This window comes from Somniosus microcephalus, chromosome 25 (genome assembly GCF_052327205.1).
Source record: "Somniosus microcephalus isolate GS21.2 chromosome 25, FLI_Smic_1.0, whole genome shotgun sequence".
Lineage (NCBI taxonomy): Eukaryota > Metazoa > Chordata > Chondrichthyes > Squaliformes > Somniosidae > Somniosus > Somniosus microcephalus.
The window spans coordinates 29,005,240-29,022,106 of record NC_141011.1 but is presented as its reverse complement, the minus strand read 5'-3'; the positions used below and the strand labels follow the sequence as shown (position 1 = coordinate 29,022,106).

General features: G+C 47.4%; 1 protein-coding gene across 1 annotated transcript in view; it reads left to right on the top strand.

Moving 5' to 3' along the window:
* The window catches only part of LOC147100588 (solute carrier family 25 member 35-like), a 35,316-nt gene extending 21,876 nt beyond the window's left edge, over nucleotides 1-13,440 (top strand). Inside the window, exons 3-5 of the mRNA XM_085966994.1 lie at nucleotides 3,999-4,151; nucleotides 6,192-6,326; nucleotides 9,235-13,440. Coding sequence (XP_085823120.1) covers nucleotides 3,999-4,151; nucleotides 6,192-6,326; nucleotides 9,235-9,417 — 471 coding nt within the window. The 3' untranslated portion in view covers nucleotides 9,418-13,440. The remainder of the gene's footprint in view (nucleotides 1-3,998; nucleotides 4,152-6,191; nucleotides 6,327-9,234) is intronic.
* Nucleotides 13,441-16,867: the final 3,427 nt, after the last annotated feature.

Here is a 16,867-nt window from a genome sequence, read left to right as displayed (position 1 = left end):
ATTACCCCCAACTCCGTGAGCTCTTATCTTATGCAGTAACCTTTTATGTGGCACCTTATCGAATGCCTTCTGGAAATCCAAATACACCACATCCACTGGCTCACCCTTGTCCACCCTGCTTGTTACATCCTCAAAGAACTCCAGCAAATTTGTTAAATATGATTCCCCTTTCCTAAAACCATGCTGACTCTGTTTGACTGCAGTATGTTTTTCCAAATGCCCTGCTACTGCTTCCTTAATGAAGGACTCCAGCATTTTCCCAACGACAAATGTTAGGCTAACTTGTCTATAGTTTCCTGCTTTCTGTTTCCCTCCTTTCTTAAATAGGGGTGTTACATTAGCGGTTTTCCAATCCACTGGGACCTCTCCAGAGTCCAGGGAATTTTGGTATATTGCAACCAATGCATCCACTATCTCTGCAGCCACTTCTTTTAAGACCTTGGGATGCAGGCCATCTGGTCCAGGGGACTTGTCGTCTTTTAGTCCCTGTTGCTGTAAATCACATCCACCTATTTGATCCAATAATAAAACCATCTCGGGCCAAGGTCAGTCATTAGTCCAGAGAAAGGAATTCCCTTTCCCTCTCTCTCTGAATCTCTTGCTCTCTCTTAATCCCTGTATTACCTCCATTCAATACAACAGGGCAGAGGGATATTGTCACTGGATCTCCACTTCCACAGGTACTGGTTAGTAGGTCCAGGATCGCAATTTTCTGGCTTTCCTCAGTGGTGGTCATGTTCCAGACGAGGCGCCGAGACCCCCACAGACACACACACAAATAAAAAGGCTGCCACTGGTGAAGAGGGGAGAGAATCCCTCCGAACACGTGAGCTGTTCAGTTGGGATCCTTTCTGCACAATGTTGCCCTGCGTGGTTCTGATACTAACGGGGTCATTTTAACCTAACTCGTCGGGTGGGAAACCCACAGGATCGGGTGCAACGTTGGATTTACATCCCACCCAATATTACTCTCTATTGACTTCATTGGAGAATAAAATCAAGCGAGGTGTAAAACCAGCATTGCTCCCGATCCCGTCAACTTCCCCATGGGTGGATTAGGTTACTTGCCCCCAGAATATCAAGAAAAAAAGACTTGCATTTATATAGCACCTTTCACGACCACCAGACGTCCCAAAGCGCTTTACAGCCAATGAAGTACTTTTGGAGTGTAGCCACTGTTGTAATGTAGGAAATGTGGCAGCCAATCTGCGCACAGCAAGCTCCCACAAACAGCAATGTGATAATGACCAGATAATTTTTTTAGTGATGTTGATTGAGGGATAAATATTGGCCAGGACACCAGGGATAACTCTCTTGCTCTTCTTCGAAATAGTGCCATGGGATCTTTTACATTCACCTGAGAGAACAGACAGTGCCTCGGTTTAATGTCTCATCTTAAAGACAGCACCTCCGACACTACAGCACTCCCTCAGCACTGCACTGAAGTGTCAGCCTAGGTTTTTGTGCTGAAGTCTCATGGAGCGGGACTTGAACCCACAACCTTCTGACTCAAAGGCGAGGGTGCTACCCACTGAGCCACTGGCTCACACCAAATCTGAGAATTGCACTCTCCCTTCCTCCCCCCTTTCTTCAACCCCTGCCCATTGCTTTGGTCTTTCTGCAGACTATTTTTTCCATAGAGGAGCTACAAACATAACTGCTATCCTCTTCGGGTTTACTCTTGGTGAGGGGCAGCTGTGTTTAGAAATCCAGTGAAATACATGTGAATGGCAAGGAACAGTGCCCCTCGGTGGCCTAGTGCAGTACTGAGCCACAGACCAGGGAGCAGATGCCATCCCTGGTCTGTGCTGAACCAGCCACCCTCAGCTGGAGCAGCAGTGGGAGTGCATCAGTGGACCTCTGTGACCCCAGCTTCGGGAGGGCAAAATCAGCCGGGATTCCTGCTCCCTGACCCATAGAGCAAGGTACTGGAGAGCAGCCGGGGGGCCATACCCCAGCGAGCCAGTACCTTCAGGGGAGATGGGGACAATGTATATGGAATGCAGTTTAAATCGTATAAAATGGGGACCTGTTGACAGAGATTGTTCTGCATTGAGTGAACCTGAACCTAGGGGAGACATTTTTTTAATTTCTCACCAGTCCCCTCCTCTTTGAATGTACTGACTCCTGGTTACACCCCAGACAGTAAGTATTAGCAGGCTATTCCACCCAAATGAGGCATCACAGACAGGCCCAATCCTACTCTCATCCGAACATCCACGTACGCACTTTTCAGCAAGAGTCGCTGGATAGTGAGCAGATTCAAGAAGCCTGGAGGATTTGTATTCTCCTCCTAGCCCAGACGCACCCTAGACTGCCAGGATAGCAGAGGTCAGCACTGCCCAGACCTTGTGGTCCAGCTGCTCACTGTCTGAAGGAAATGAGAGAATCTAAAGAGATTGGAATAATGCCGACAGGACAGATTTGGACAGAATCTGGCACTGTGGATCTCTCAAAGTCCCTTGTGTTAAAGCAGTAATTGGTGTTAAGTGAGGTTAACGCGCTGACTCTGTACTCCTGCTGTCACCGATAGCTTGTTGTTCTGTTCAGAGTTGGCCAGTGTTTCACTGCAGTAAAGGTCACTAATGATGTTGCAATTCTGATACAGTCAGTTATTAACTGCAGCTGAAGCTGCCAGTGTCCCGTTAACGGTAAAGGCTTTAGTGATAGTGGGGGGGGGGTAGCCAGAGCTGGGCTGACCCCACGAAAACACAATTTACATTTTCCATTCTGAAGTTTAATCCCATCACCCTGGCTGATTATTTCATCACACCTTCAGTTTGTTTTCCTTGTCAGTCATTCTCTGACTGAGGGAACAAGCAGGGGAGTTGGACACCGGTTTACGGCACTCTGGAACCAGCCCCTGGGAGCTGTGCAAAAGCATTCCCGGTTTGCCGGAGGTTAATGCTAGTAGGTTAAACTACAACTATTACATTTAGCTACAGACCAGTGATGTGCTAGTGTTACCACCTAATGCCTTCCTCACATGTATCCCCCGTGTGGCTGGCTTCCAATTGCATTGACTTCAAGTTCCTGATCTTGTTTTCAAATCCCTTCACAGTCTCATTTCTCCTTATCTCAGTGATGTCCCCAACAACCTTCACTGCTTCTCCCATAGACTCTCCGCTCCTCTCACTGGATCACTGCTTCGCTCACCCTCTGCTCAACTATCAGAGGCTGATCTCCCGCTCAGTCTGCTCCAGCTCTGGACCTGTCTCCTTAAAACACTTTGCCTTGTTACCTCTCCCCCTTTCTTCAAAACATCTCTTAGAACATAACATTAGAAATAGGAGCAGGAATAGGCCACTTGGCCCCTCGAGCCTGCTCCACCATTCAATAAGATCATGGCTGATCTTGGGCTCAAAGCCACTTCCCCACCCGCTCCTCATAACCCTTCACTGTCTTATCTTGCAAAAATCTGTCTATCTCCACCTTAAATGTATTTAATGATCCAGCCTCCACAGCCCTCTGGGGCAGAGAATGCCACAGATTTACGGCGCTCTGAGAGAAGAAATTCCTCCTCATCTCCGTTCTAAAAGGGCGACCCTTTATTCTAAAACTGTGCCCCCGTGTTCTAGATTTCCCCATGAGGGGAAACATCCTCTCTGCATCCACCTTGTCGAACCCCCTCAGTATCTTATATGTTTCAATAAGATCACCTCTCATTCTTCTAAATTCCAATGAGCATAGGCCCAGCCTGCTCAACCTTTCCTCATAAGTCAACCCCCTCATCTCTGGAATTAACCTAGTGAATCATCTCTGAACTGCCTCCAATGCAAGTATCTTCAACTGTACTGTCAGCCCCCCTCCCCCGTAATCTTTCCTGTCCCTTGCTTGGCGTCCTTCTATTCCCCTACACAAGAGTACTATATAAATGCAAGTTGTTGGTAACATACAGTCCAGTCCATGAAGCTCACCCTGTGTGATGGCCATTTCCATTTGCTTGGGTGCGGACTGATTGTTGTTCGAGTGTGACCTTGTTGTATCTTCAACCCCAGGGAGTCACGACCGCCTTCTTGACAATCTACAGACAACAAGGGATTCTGGGCCTGTGGCGAGGGGTCAGTGGTGCTGTTCCTCGGGTGATGGTTGGATCTGCAGCGCAACTCGCTACATTTGCCTCTGCCAAGCAACTAGTCAAAGACCAGCAGGTGAGCGGCATGTCAAGGTGGGGAGTGTGACAAATCACTGAGAGGGACGATGATTAACAACTTCAGCCTTTCATTCAGATTGTGTACAATCTGGTTACAATTCCAGTTTTGTTGATTTGATAGCAAGTTGACAGGATCACGGTGCAGCAACTCATCAGACCTCAGGAGGGTCCCTGACGCTACAGACCTTTCAGGGGCTGTTGGAGGCAGCGGTCTCCGTGACGTTGCTTGTTCAATATTTCACAATCCGGGCTCTCTTCCCCCGCCCCTCCCCCAATGGTTTAATGCGTTTATCCAGGTTTGGTTCCCAGCCTGAGCTGAGTTAACTGATTTCAGTTGAGGTGGCGGCTGAGGCTCTACAATTGGTTTCAGTGACCTGGGCTAGGGAGGGAAAGTCAGCCAAGGATCCTGCTCCTGACCCCTGTTGCAAAATGTGCATGTGTGGACATCAGCTTTATTATAAAATGGACGTTAAAGCCATAGAAGTTCACCAGGATGATACCATAGAAGATATTAGGACTATTTCCACTGGAGCGGAGAAGGCCAAGAAGAGATTTAATAGAGGTTTTTAAAATTATGAGGACTGAGCCAGACTATTCGTGACCGCGGCGTCCTGTTCAACCCTGAGCTGAATTTCCAACTCCACATTCTCACCATCATAAAGGCCGCCTACTTCCACCTTCATAACATTGCCTGCCTCCACCCCGCCTCAGCTCATCTGCTGCTGAAGCCCTCATACCTGTATATGCCTTTGTTACCTCCAAACTCGATTACCCCAATGCTCTCTGAGCCAGCCTCACATCCTTCACCCTTCATAAACTTCAACTCATCCAAAACTCTGTTGCTCGCATCCTATCCCACACCGGCACGGACTAGATGGACCGAATGGCCTCCTTCTGTGCCGTTATGGCTCTATGACTATGACCAAGTCCAGCTCACCCATCAACTCCTCCTGGATAAAGCAGCCAGGACCAGTCGAGTTAAAGAAAGAATTTGCATTTATATAATGCCTTTCATGACCTCAGGACATCCCATGTTGGTTGAGGGATAAATATTGGCCAGAACTCCCCGGCTCTTCTTCAAAATAGTGCCATGGATCTTTTACGCCCACCTGTGAGGACACATAGGGCCTCGGTTTAACGTCTCAACCGAAGGACGGCACCTCTGACAGTGCAGCACTCCCTCAGCACTGCACTGGAGTGTCAGCCTGGATTATGTGCTCAAGTCTCTGGAGTGGGACGAATCCACAACCTTCTGACTCCGAGGCAACAGTGCTACCACTGAGCCACAGCTGACACACTGTTGGGGTTGGAGCTGGGACTGGTAGGAGCCAGAGCCAGTATCAATTGGATCCTTTGGCTGAATGGGGAGATGGTTGCCACTGCAAGCAGGATTGGAGCAACATTTGGAAGGAGTACATACAACCTCAGATTTGCTGCTTACATTCTTGGTGATGATTATATTTTAGAATGAATCTAATTAGAAAATCAGCAACAACAACTGGCATTTATAAAACGCCTATAATGTTGAAAAATGTCCCAAAATGCTTCAACGAAGCTAATCTGACAAAAATCATTGCCGAGCCAAAGAAGGAAATACTTGGAGGGTTGACTAAAAGCTTGGTCAAAGAGGAAGGTTTTAAGGAGGATCAAAGAAGGAGAGGGAGAGGGAAAGGCAGTGTGGTTTAGGGAAGGAATTCCAGTGCTTAGGGCCTAGACAGTTGAAGGCACGGATGCCAGTGGTGGGGTGAAGGAGAGTTTTAATTTGGCCCCAACTGTTATTCTGACTCTTCAGCCAGGAGGCTTGGCATTGTTCTAACTTTAGTTCTGTTCCAAGTCATCACTATTGGTCCAGGAGGCAGCCGGGATGGTGTGGGCCTGGGTTAAAGCGAGGTCAATAATGTTGAATCCTAACTCTTTTACTTCCCTGGCGGAACATCGGGTGTGAATTAGCTGTGGGGTCCATTTGAGAATCGAATTAATTAAGAGAATTAATGTGCTTTAATTTGTGCATTTTGTGCATTTTTTTTAATGCAATCAGTGGTTCAGCGATGACAGTTGGCTGGTCGGTTTGGTGGGAGGGATGATGAGCAGCGTTGCCGTGGTGATCACCATGACTCCTTTTGATGTCATCAGTACGAGACTCTACAACCAACCAGTAGATGACGTTGGCAAGGTAAGTCTCCTCCCCACAATCAAACCACTCAAGTAACCGTTATGTAGCCTGTGGAATCGATAATTCTTTCCGGCCCGCCACCCATCACATCTGCTTATAGGGAGAGGGAGACCTAGACCAGCCAGACTTGCACTGGTATCTCTAAATCCACTTACCCAATAAAAAAACAAACTTGGTGAAATTCAACTCATAATTACAACATCGAGTAGAACAGAGGGAGTGTTTAAATCTCTTTGTTTGGCCGTGACTGTACAGGGCAGTTAGGGTTGTCTACTCTGGTTGGGTGTATTCCTGGAGGCTTCATCACATGACCTCCACCCACCCCATTACCCAACACGCCCATCCTCGGGCCTTCCCACGCCAATTGGAAAGCAATCATGATTGGATGATTCTCGACTGTCAGTCAAACACCCCTTTATCCCCCATCTCCAATATTTTCATAATTAATAAATGAAAATCTTCAAAGAAAATGAAAAAAAATCACTTTTTTTAATGCCCCTATGATTTTTCTCCCGGGTGTTGTTCACAGCGAGTGTCCAGGAGATTAATCTTCAATTCCTGGAGACTCCGGGACAATCCAGGAGGGTTGGGAACACGAGGGGCAGTGTGCCCGGTGAGTGTTGGGTGCCAGTGAGTGGCAGCATGTAGGTTTGCTCCTGCTGTTCTATATGTGGTGAGGTGGCCTCTTGCTCGGGTTGCGGGGGGCAGATGGAGAAGCGGGTGCCAAGGTGAAACAAACCAGCTTCCCACAGCAAACGGAGGGAATGTCGAGCAGCAGTCCTGCCTCTCCCAGTGGAACCAAAGGAGGATGGAAAACTGAAAATCTGTCTAAATATTGCAGCTAAAGGGGTGGAGCGGCTAACTCGCTAGTTTGTCCATACAAGCCATGAACAGCTTAAGACACTTTGATAATATTTATCCATTCCTCTGCCATGATGGCTCAGTTACTGAGTATGCTCCCAGTGTGAACAAACCAGCATGGTCCTAAGCTAATCCCTAGTCTGTGTTGAGTTAGCTGATTGCAGTAAAGGGAGCTACAATTAGCCTGGGCTAGGGAGGGGAATAATTTCAGCCTGGGTTCCAACTTCTAATCGCTATCCAGTGCCCTTGCTGCTAAGTGTCTGGGTGTGAATCTAAGGTGAAGATAGGACGGGGCAATAGTCCACTGGCACTTGCTGTTTAGCTTATCCACGATGAATAGTTACTTGGACGAGGTAGCAGAGACTGGCTGGTGCCTGTGAAACCATACCTCAAGTCTGGCTAAACAGTTTACACATTACCCTAACCTCCAGCCATTCTCAGTGTCAAATTCAACTAGTTTTTAAAGTATGCGGTTGATTTTTCTCCTGTGTGTCAAACATCCCCTCACCCTATACTGGAAGGAGATATTGGGGTCAATTTTAAGTGCCCTTGCCTGGCATTAACAGGGCGATAATGGCCTCAAAATGGGGTCGGTAACCACTAGTGATGCAGGTGGCTCCATTTTAAAAGGGGGCTACCGACAGGTGTCCAAAGCATCTGCCTTTTTCAAGCGATAGGCACCTTTTTAATTTGGAAATTGGAGTCCTAGGCCTAGAAATTCACTTTGGGCCCGCCATCTGGCGTGCGCCCAAAAGTTAGCGCTGAGCGCGCAGCCAGTTGCGCCCGTCAGATATTCACTTTTTGCGCCCCAAGTCGGAACCGGGCGCTATTCCAGGGTGTGCTCGCCCCCGCTTGGGGCACTGAAACTGAATTTCAGCGCTCTAGACGCCGCTGCGCCACCCGCTGCGGAGCGGCAGGCTGCGGTACTGCAGGCCTCCTCCTTCTCTTAAGGGGGAGGTGCCTGCAACGGGGAGATCGCTGCTGGATAGTGCCGGCAAATGAGCCCGGCACCACGGAGAAGTGCCGGGTTCGCGGAAAGCAGCCGGCAATGCCACGGGGGGGGGGGGGGGCAGGCGGCCGCCGAAAAAGCGGCCGGCCGCACCTCCACCTTAAAGCGCCCCACTAAGGCTACAGGACGGCCCCGTTTTCTGATCGCTGTTTGCGGCCGCTGCGGAAGAGGCGGCCGCAACTAAATATGGCGGTCGGGCCGGTAGCGGGGCACTGCGCACACCGATGACGTCATCGGTGGCGGCGCAGTGCTACTGGCTAACGCCGCCATTACCGCAGCGCTGAATATCGGCGAAAGCTCAGCAAGTGGCGCAAAAGCCCTCTTTGGGCGAAAACTGGGCGCAAAGCCTACTGAATTTCTAGCCCCTATTGCCTAAATAGGAACAACAGAAAATGCTGGAAAAACTCAGCAGGCTAGGCAACATCCGTGGAGAGAGAAATAGAGTCAACGTTGACTCTATTTCTCTCTCCACGGATGTTGCCTGGCCTGCTGAGTTTTTCCAGCATTTTCTGTTGTTATTTCGGATTTCCAGCATCCGCAGTATTTTGCTATCGTATCTAAATAGGACCCCGATTGCCATTTTAGATAGGAACTAGTCAGAGCCTGCGCAGTGCATGCCATGGAAGAGAAGAGACCCTCTAAAAGTCAGTCTTCAATTATTTTTGTGGGCTCACAAAAATAATCTGAGCCGCTGTTGCCCCAGGATCCCCCCACTCCACAATTTACCATTCTGGTGAAGCCCCGGCCCAATTTTGTGGCCTCAATCCGGTGAGCTGCATCGGGGCGCCTCTTTGGTGCCCTGTGGCTTACTTGCTGAGTTTAACTGAGGCCGGAGCCTCAAAATGACGGGGGCCTCTTCACCCCCGGAATGGGCGGCCAAGCAGAGCGCTCCACCGGTCAGCTGCCCAAAGGTCAAAATCTACCCCATTTTATTTAAGTGATGCTGGTCAATGAGCATTAATGCATGTGTTGATACAGTGTGTGTAGTGTCCCTTGAAGACGGATCTGTCTGATTTTAAACATTTTTATTCCTTATAGGGGAAGCTTTACAAAGGATTCTGGGATTGTTTGATGAAGGTATTGTGTAAGGAGGGCTTTCTGGGTCTGTACAAGGGAATCGGACCTGCCTACTTCCGCTTAGGCCCACACACGGTTTTCAGTCTGCTATTCTGGGACGAACTCAAGAAACTAGCCTATCCTGACTACCGAGAGAAGGCCTGAGTCACCCCGCTACAGGTACTGAGTGTTTATGTACTGGGGTGAAACCTCCCATAAAAACAGAGGGAGTGGATGGTCTCCATCAACTTTGAGCCAAAGGAGTTGCAAAACCTGCCTGTTGGGTCTCTGGTGGAGACCAAGAAGAGGGTGTTCCCATCCCACATGTTAGTAGGAGAGTCTGTTATTCCTCAAACTACACTGGAACAGCCTGAGTACAGCTCCACTCCATTCTACTGATGTTCCTCTCACTTCAACTGCCTCAGCGACAATTTGGTGGAGTGAGTGATTGCTACAGACAGTTATGAAACTCAGCGATGGCCCCAGGCCTGTACACCGTTTGCATCCTATGGTAATGAAGTGCAACAAGAGCAATGCTGGGCCACTTGGAAGGACATTATCACGTGGCTAGACTAGTCCATACACTGGTCTGGGAGCAACATCAGAAATAAATTAGGGACTGCCTCGTAAAGCGTCAGCTTGTGTTAATCTGCTGATCTGTACCCCACTGTCCCCGCCATTCAGGTCCATGTTGAGGCCTCGCTGTGGCCATCTTGTCCACCTCCCACCAGCTGCTGTGTCCAGGCCCCTCTGTCTCTAACTGTGCAGCCTCAGATTACACATTTTACAATTCCAATGTAAAACTAATGCAATTGTTGCTGACCCCCTCATTCCTTGTATACCAGTGAATACACAGCCCACCCTGCAGCTTTTCACTTCCCCCTCAGCTCACTCCTTAGTTGTCTAGCTTTTTTAAAATGTTTTTTAATTTGTTTGTATTCATCAATTTGAGGGATGTTAGTGACTGAGGAATGGAACACTTTCCAATGCAAGCACCCAGTGTCCGTGTCAAGCACTCCTCGGTCCGACCCCTCTACACTGCCCCATCAAACATTGCCAGGTCATCGAGCGCACAGATTAGGTGCAGAGTAAAGCGCTCTGTAAAACATTAGCAGCACAGGTTAAATGCAGAGTAAAGCTCCTCTACACGTCCCAACAATTTGTCTCTGTTCCAAATTCAGAAGAGCACGAGTGTGATATTTTCACATTTCTTACACTCGCCTCCTGCGCCCTCTCTTAATGGGATTGCCAATTTAGTGCTGAATTAGGAGGGGTTTTGTTCTGTAGGCCCAAACACATCAAGGACTGGATTGCGACTGCCCCCATCTCATTTCATGTAGGACCCATGTAACTAGCAGAGAGGGGCTTTCAACCTGCCAGTCTCGGACTGGATGTGAACAAAAACAATATTATTTGCACAGTGAACCCCACTGTCCCCGCCATTCAGGTCCATGTTGAGGCCTCGCTGTGGCCATCTTGTCCACCTCCCACCAGCTGCTGTGTCCAGGCCCCTCTGTCTCTAACTGTGCCGCCTCAGATTACACATTTTACAATTCCCTCAATGCATGTTGCACAGGTGGGACCTCGAACAGAAATCATAAATCAAGTTTTGTATAGCGATTGTTTTCACATTCAACGCTTATTGTAATGAAATAGAATTCTGTTTGAGGATAAAAGTACAAAGATATTTAACTAATTTATGAATGAGCGAGGAAGAATATGTAAACTATACGGCCCTCAACATCTGGTGAGCTCTGCACCGACCTGGGATCAGAAGCTGTGGTTCCTTTTGGATTTTTTTAAATGTTGCTGTTAATCTTTTTTTTCCAAGTGCTGGAGGTGCAGAATACAGGAGCAATCCTACCTGAGGCCTGTGGTCAGCCTGCCTAATGTTACTCCACCAGCGAGTAAGACAGCACAGCCCGTCTTTTCTGATGGCTGGGACACTGTGGTGGAGCCTGTGGTGTCCAACTGATTGTTACACTGTTAAACCTCTGCTCCCTAAAGATAAACGCAGTACACTCATATCCTCAGAGCTTGCATGTCATTACCTTTTGCTAACTTCATACAGGGACAAGATTGCAGCTTCATCCAACCAAGTTTTAATCAGCTGCAACCAAGAGGGTCAGTCAGTGGTAACACTTGTGAAAAGATGCTGTCTGTATTGTGAAACAACTGGTTAACTCGGGGCAACTGCTAAATTAAAACAGTGACCGCCAGTAATCCAGGTATGGGGGGAAAATTTTTTGTACAGGAAGCTTTCTGGTATTCGGCACGGACGGGACCGAGCTGGTGCCGGTCTATCAACAATGCCGGAGAATCGAGCGCTATAGTTAAAAGATACGGAGCTCAGCGCTCCGTCTAAAGCAACAAACCCTGCTTCAAAACAATCAGCACAGCTTGCAAGCGTCTCTGTAGCTTAGCAACAGCTTCAGTTAGACGCTTGCACAGCCAGAAATGAGTAAAAAAAAGTAACTAAAAGTAAAAAAAAGTTATCTGAACCGACTCCTGAATTTTGCCGGTTAATCGACATTTCCGGTTATTTAGTGGCCGGTTAATCGAAAGTTTCCTGTAATCGGGAACGTTGTAGGAACACATTGAGAATCATAGGAACAGGAGTAGGCCATTCAGCCCCTCGAGCCTGTTCTGCCATTTAATTAGATCATGGCTGATGTGTATCTCAACTTCCATATCCCTTAATACCCTCAACAGCTTTTTGGAGGAAAGAATTCCAGATTTCCACTCCCCTTTGTGTGAAGAAGTGCTTCCTGACATCACCCCTGAACGGCCTAGCTCTAATTTTAAGGTTATGCCCCCTTGTTCTGGACTCCCCAATCAGAGGAAATAGTTTCTCTCTATCTACCCTCTTAGATCCTTTAATCATCTTAAACACCTCAATTAGATCCCCCCTTAATCTTCTATACTTAGTCCATGCAACCTGTCCACGTAATTTAACCCTTTTAGCACCAAATCACTCGCTGAAAGTTGTTGCTGGTCAGTTATTGAAGAGTCTGCTCAGGATGGATGTGATGTGATTCTCCTGTTCAGACACAGTACCACCAGCATGTGTCGTCCACATGTGTTGATTTTCCTTCATCACTGTTTGGTTATATTACTGGGTCAGACTCCCTGCCCAGTGTGGTACTAGTCATACAGACCAAAGGGTCTCTGGTTCAAATCCTTGTCTGTATTGAGTCAGCTGATTTACTTTGGGGTAGCAGTTGGGCACTGCAGTTAGCCTCAGTACCCCTGGGTTAGGGAGGGGGAAAAAGATCAGCCGAGGTTCCCGCTCTTGATTGGTATTCAGTGATTCTTGGTGGAAAGTGCTGGTGTGTGGACATTGGGTGAGGACAGAATTAAGCTTGGTTGTAATACACCCCACAATTGAACAGCTGCCTGATATCAACTGTCTAGTCTCATGCATGAAGAATGGTCACTTGGGTGAGATACTGGTGGGTGACTGGCACCTGTGGAACCCTCATCACAGCAAGTTGGCACCTTCAGGGGAGATGGAGGGGAAGTGGAAAAGGGATGAAAATCAGACTCCTCTGAGTTTTCTGTGGTTAAATGACGTTGTGGCTGTGCTCACAGAATGGGGTCTGCACCTGCCGGTGTTGGGTTCCTCATACACTGACTCAAACATACCATTAGAAAGAGCCACGTAGAGCAATGGTTTTGCACATTTATCCATTAACAATCTATGAGTTAAAGCATTGGTTGCTTGCTGAAGTCAAGTGACTGCAGCTGTGAGGTATTCAATGTTAGAGCATGGTGCTCCTGACTCACAATAATAAAAGCGATCAATGAATTGTGCCTGTAAGGGAAAGAGATAGTTAATTTGAATTGTGTGCTAGCATCTAGATCGTTTGATGTCCCGGTGAAAGTGCCTTTCATTGTGATCTCTGTGTCTTAGCACTGAATCTTGTTACACCGGGACAGGCTGGAACTGGCCAACACAGTGCCTAGAAGATCACTCTAATCCTGCCTACACTGGGTCACTGTGTACCTTGTGGATCACTGCCTACACTGTGGGTCACTAACCCTGCCTACACTATGGGTCACTAACCCTGCCTACACTGTGGATCACTGTGTGCCCTGTGGATCACTCTAACCCTGTGTGCCTTTCATTGACTTTCTGTAACACTGCAAAAAAAATACAGATTAAATAAAATAAACGTTGTGAACAGAGTTGAATTATCTTAATTTTTAAATTGAGCCAAATCGATGAGGTTCGCAATGAATCAAGGAACTGGTTCAACCAAACATAGTTTGTAATTAATAGTATTACACGATGTATATTAATAGGACAGAAAGATAGATACATCAGTGAAGGATGTAGTGTTTTAGCTCGGGGCCACTTTTGAATTATTCAGGAACGAAATGCAGTGCGGGTATGTTTAATAATATCTGCAGCAGTTTTACATTAGAGGAGTGCAGCTGATGGTAAAACCCACTTTTCTCACTCGGACATTTTTTATCACATCTTCCCCACAACTGACCTTAGCGACTCTGGCAGGTTTACTTTAGGTTGTCGCTGGCTATACCAGAATCTACAGTGTGGCATCAAGGAGCCCTAGTAAAACTGAAGTCAATAGGAATCGGGGAGGGAAAACTCTCCACTGGCTGGGGCCATACCTAGCACAAAGGAAGATGGTTGTGGTGATTGGAGGTCAATCATCACAGCCCCAGGACATCGCTGCAGGAGTTCCTCAGGGCAGTGTCCTAGGCCCAACCATCTTCAGCTGCTTCATCAATGACCTTCCCTCCATCATAAGGTCAGAAGTGGGGATGTTCGCTGATGACTGCACAGTGTTCAGCGCCATTCGCAACTCCTCAGATAATGAAGCAGCCCATGGCCGCATGCAGCAAGACCTGGATGACATTCAGGCTTGGGCTGATAAGTGGCAGGTAACATTCGCGCCACACAAGTGCCAGGCAATGACTATCTCCAACAAGCGAGCGTCTAATCACCACCCCTTGACATTCAACGGCATTACCATCGCCAAATCCCCCAGAAACTTAACTGGACCAGCCGCATAAATACTGTGGCAATGAGCATGTCAGAGGCTGGGTATTCTGTGGCGAGTGTCTCACATCCTGACTCCCCAAAGCCTTTCCACCATCTACAAGGCACAAGTCAGGAGTGTGATGGAATACTCTCCACTTGCCTGGATGAGTGCAGCTCCAACAACACTCAAGAAGCTCAACACCATCCAAGACAAAGCAGCCTGCTTGATTGGCACCCCATCCACCACCTTAAACATTCACTCCCTCCACCACCAGCGTACCGTGGCTGCTGTGTGCACCCTCTACAAAATGCACTGCAGCAACTCGCCAAGGCTTCTTCAGCAGCACCTCCCCAAACCCATGAACACTACCACCTAGAAGGACAAGGGCAGCAGGCGCATGGGAACACCACCACCTCCAAGTTCCCCTCCAAGTCACACACCATCCTGACTTGGAAGTATATCGCCGATCCTTCATCGTCGCTGGGTCAAAATCCTGGAACTCCCTAACAGCACTGTGGGAGTACCTTCACCACACGGACTGCAGCGGTTCAAGGCAGCGGCTCACCACCACCTTAAGGGCAATTAGGGATGGGCAATAAATGTTGGCCTTGCCAGCGACGCCCACATACCATGAACGAATAAAAAAAAAGTGCCAACGGCACTAGCACAGCACAAACAGAATATAAGAGCAGCTTAGGAATCTGCTGTTTGGTTAAGGGTGCTTGTCCCAGCAAAATAAATCCAGGGAGCTGTTCCTGCACCTTTGCACTCTGGGACTGTATTACACAGCACAGCACAGCATTAGGAGCTGGCTCCCAAATCAAATGCAATACATACGAACAATGATGGATTGGAAAAGACCTTTTGACCCATCCAGACTGTCCTACATAACCGTGATGCCCTGTGCATCACAATATATATGCAATCAGCACCATACCCAAAGGCCATGTGATCTCCTGGGAGAGGCAAAAAAACATAAAAACCCAGGCCAATTTGGGGGGACAAAATCTGGGAAATTCCTCTCCGACCCCCTTAGGCGATCAGTCCATTCCAGTCCAGGAGGCCACTCTGGCCCTGATGATGCCGTGCAGGGGAGCAGAACTTGTATGTCAGTCCAGCAAAACAGGAACCAAAAAGAAAATATTGAAGGTGTAAAAGTGCTGATGGCATCTGGATAAAATTAAACAGGTGGACTAAGGGAACGGTAGGTGGTTAATGTGGATATAAATGAAAGACTGGAAATATTGGAAGAGGAAACACAAAGACCACTGCTTAGACCCATGTACCAACAGATAAGAGGGTCTTCAACCTCTTCCAAACAAAACTTAGACAGTTCTGCATACAGAACAGAGTGTATTTAATAATAACCAGTAACAATTATACAACTCGGCAACTACAACAGCATTTTACTTTCTAACTCCCTCCCTTCACAAACCTTCTGGGTTTTGCACTATATGCCCAATTTCCCCCTCCCCTTCACCAGGGATGGGAAGAGTCATAACTCCACGCTCCCACAGCCTGATCCGTCAAGATTGTTAGAAGTACCTCCCTGTAATAAGGAAATAATACTTCAAGGAGGGCTGGCAAACTGGGTTTTAACAGAGCAAAATAACAAGATCAAATTAAAACAGTAGATGTGGGGCAAATTAATTTTTTTTAAAAGCATGCAGTGCCCACTGATCAAGGATGGCATCAGCAAGCTGGTAACAACATAAAAAGATGTTCATTGGCAAAAGTGGAAAGGGATCGGATTGTGATTGCTGATTGGCCATTGAAAACATTTAGTCAATGGGAATCTGTCATCAACGAGGCCAATCAAATATTAGGCTGGATGTTGCGGGTGCTGGACATAAGTTAAAACAAGTTATGATGTGACTTGTTGGTGAAGCAACATTTACAACAGTGTGTACAAGTTTACACATCTGACCTCAAAATAAGTCTGTGTTAGAGAGGTTACAGAGAGGGAAGGCAAGGCTCCAAATTATAAACTCAGTTTCATTGGCGAAAATTAGATTGAGGGGAGACATGTTACAGGTTTCAAAATACAGAGAGTAATGGATAATTGTAAATGTTAGCTAGTTAATGTGGATTATAGGCACAGAACTATATAACAGGACTTCAAACCCAGCATCAGCTACATTCACACACACATACACAGTTGGAGATTTTATAATAGATCAGAAAGACAGACGTTATGACAAGGTGCCACATAAAAGATTATTGCTCGATAAAAAATCACGGGATTGGGGGTAATATTCTGGCATGGGTGGAGGATTGGCTATCTAATAGAAAGCAGAGAGTTGGGATAAATGGTTCATTCTCAGACTGGCAATCAGTAACTAGTGGTGTTCCGCAAGGGTCAGTGCTGGGACCCCAACTCTTTACAATCTATATTAACGATTTGGAGGAAGGGACCGAGTGTAACATATCAAAGTTTGCAGATGATACAAAGATGGGAGGGAAAGTAGTGAGTGAGGAGGACATAAAAAACCTGCAAAGGGACATAGACAGGCTAAGTAAGTGGGCAGAGATTTGGCAGATGGAATATAATACTGGAAAGTGTGAGGTTATGCACTTTGGCAGGAAAAATCATAGAGCAAGTTATT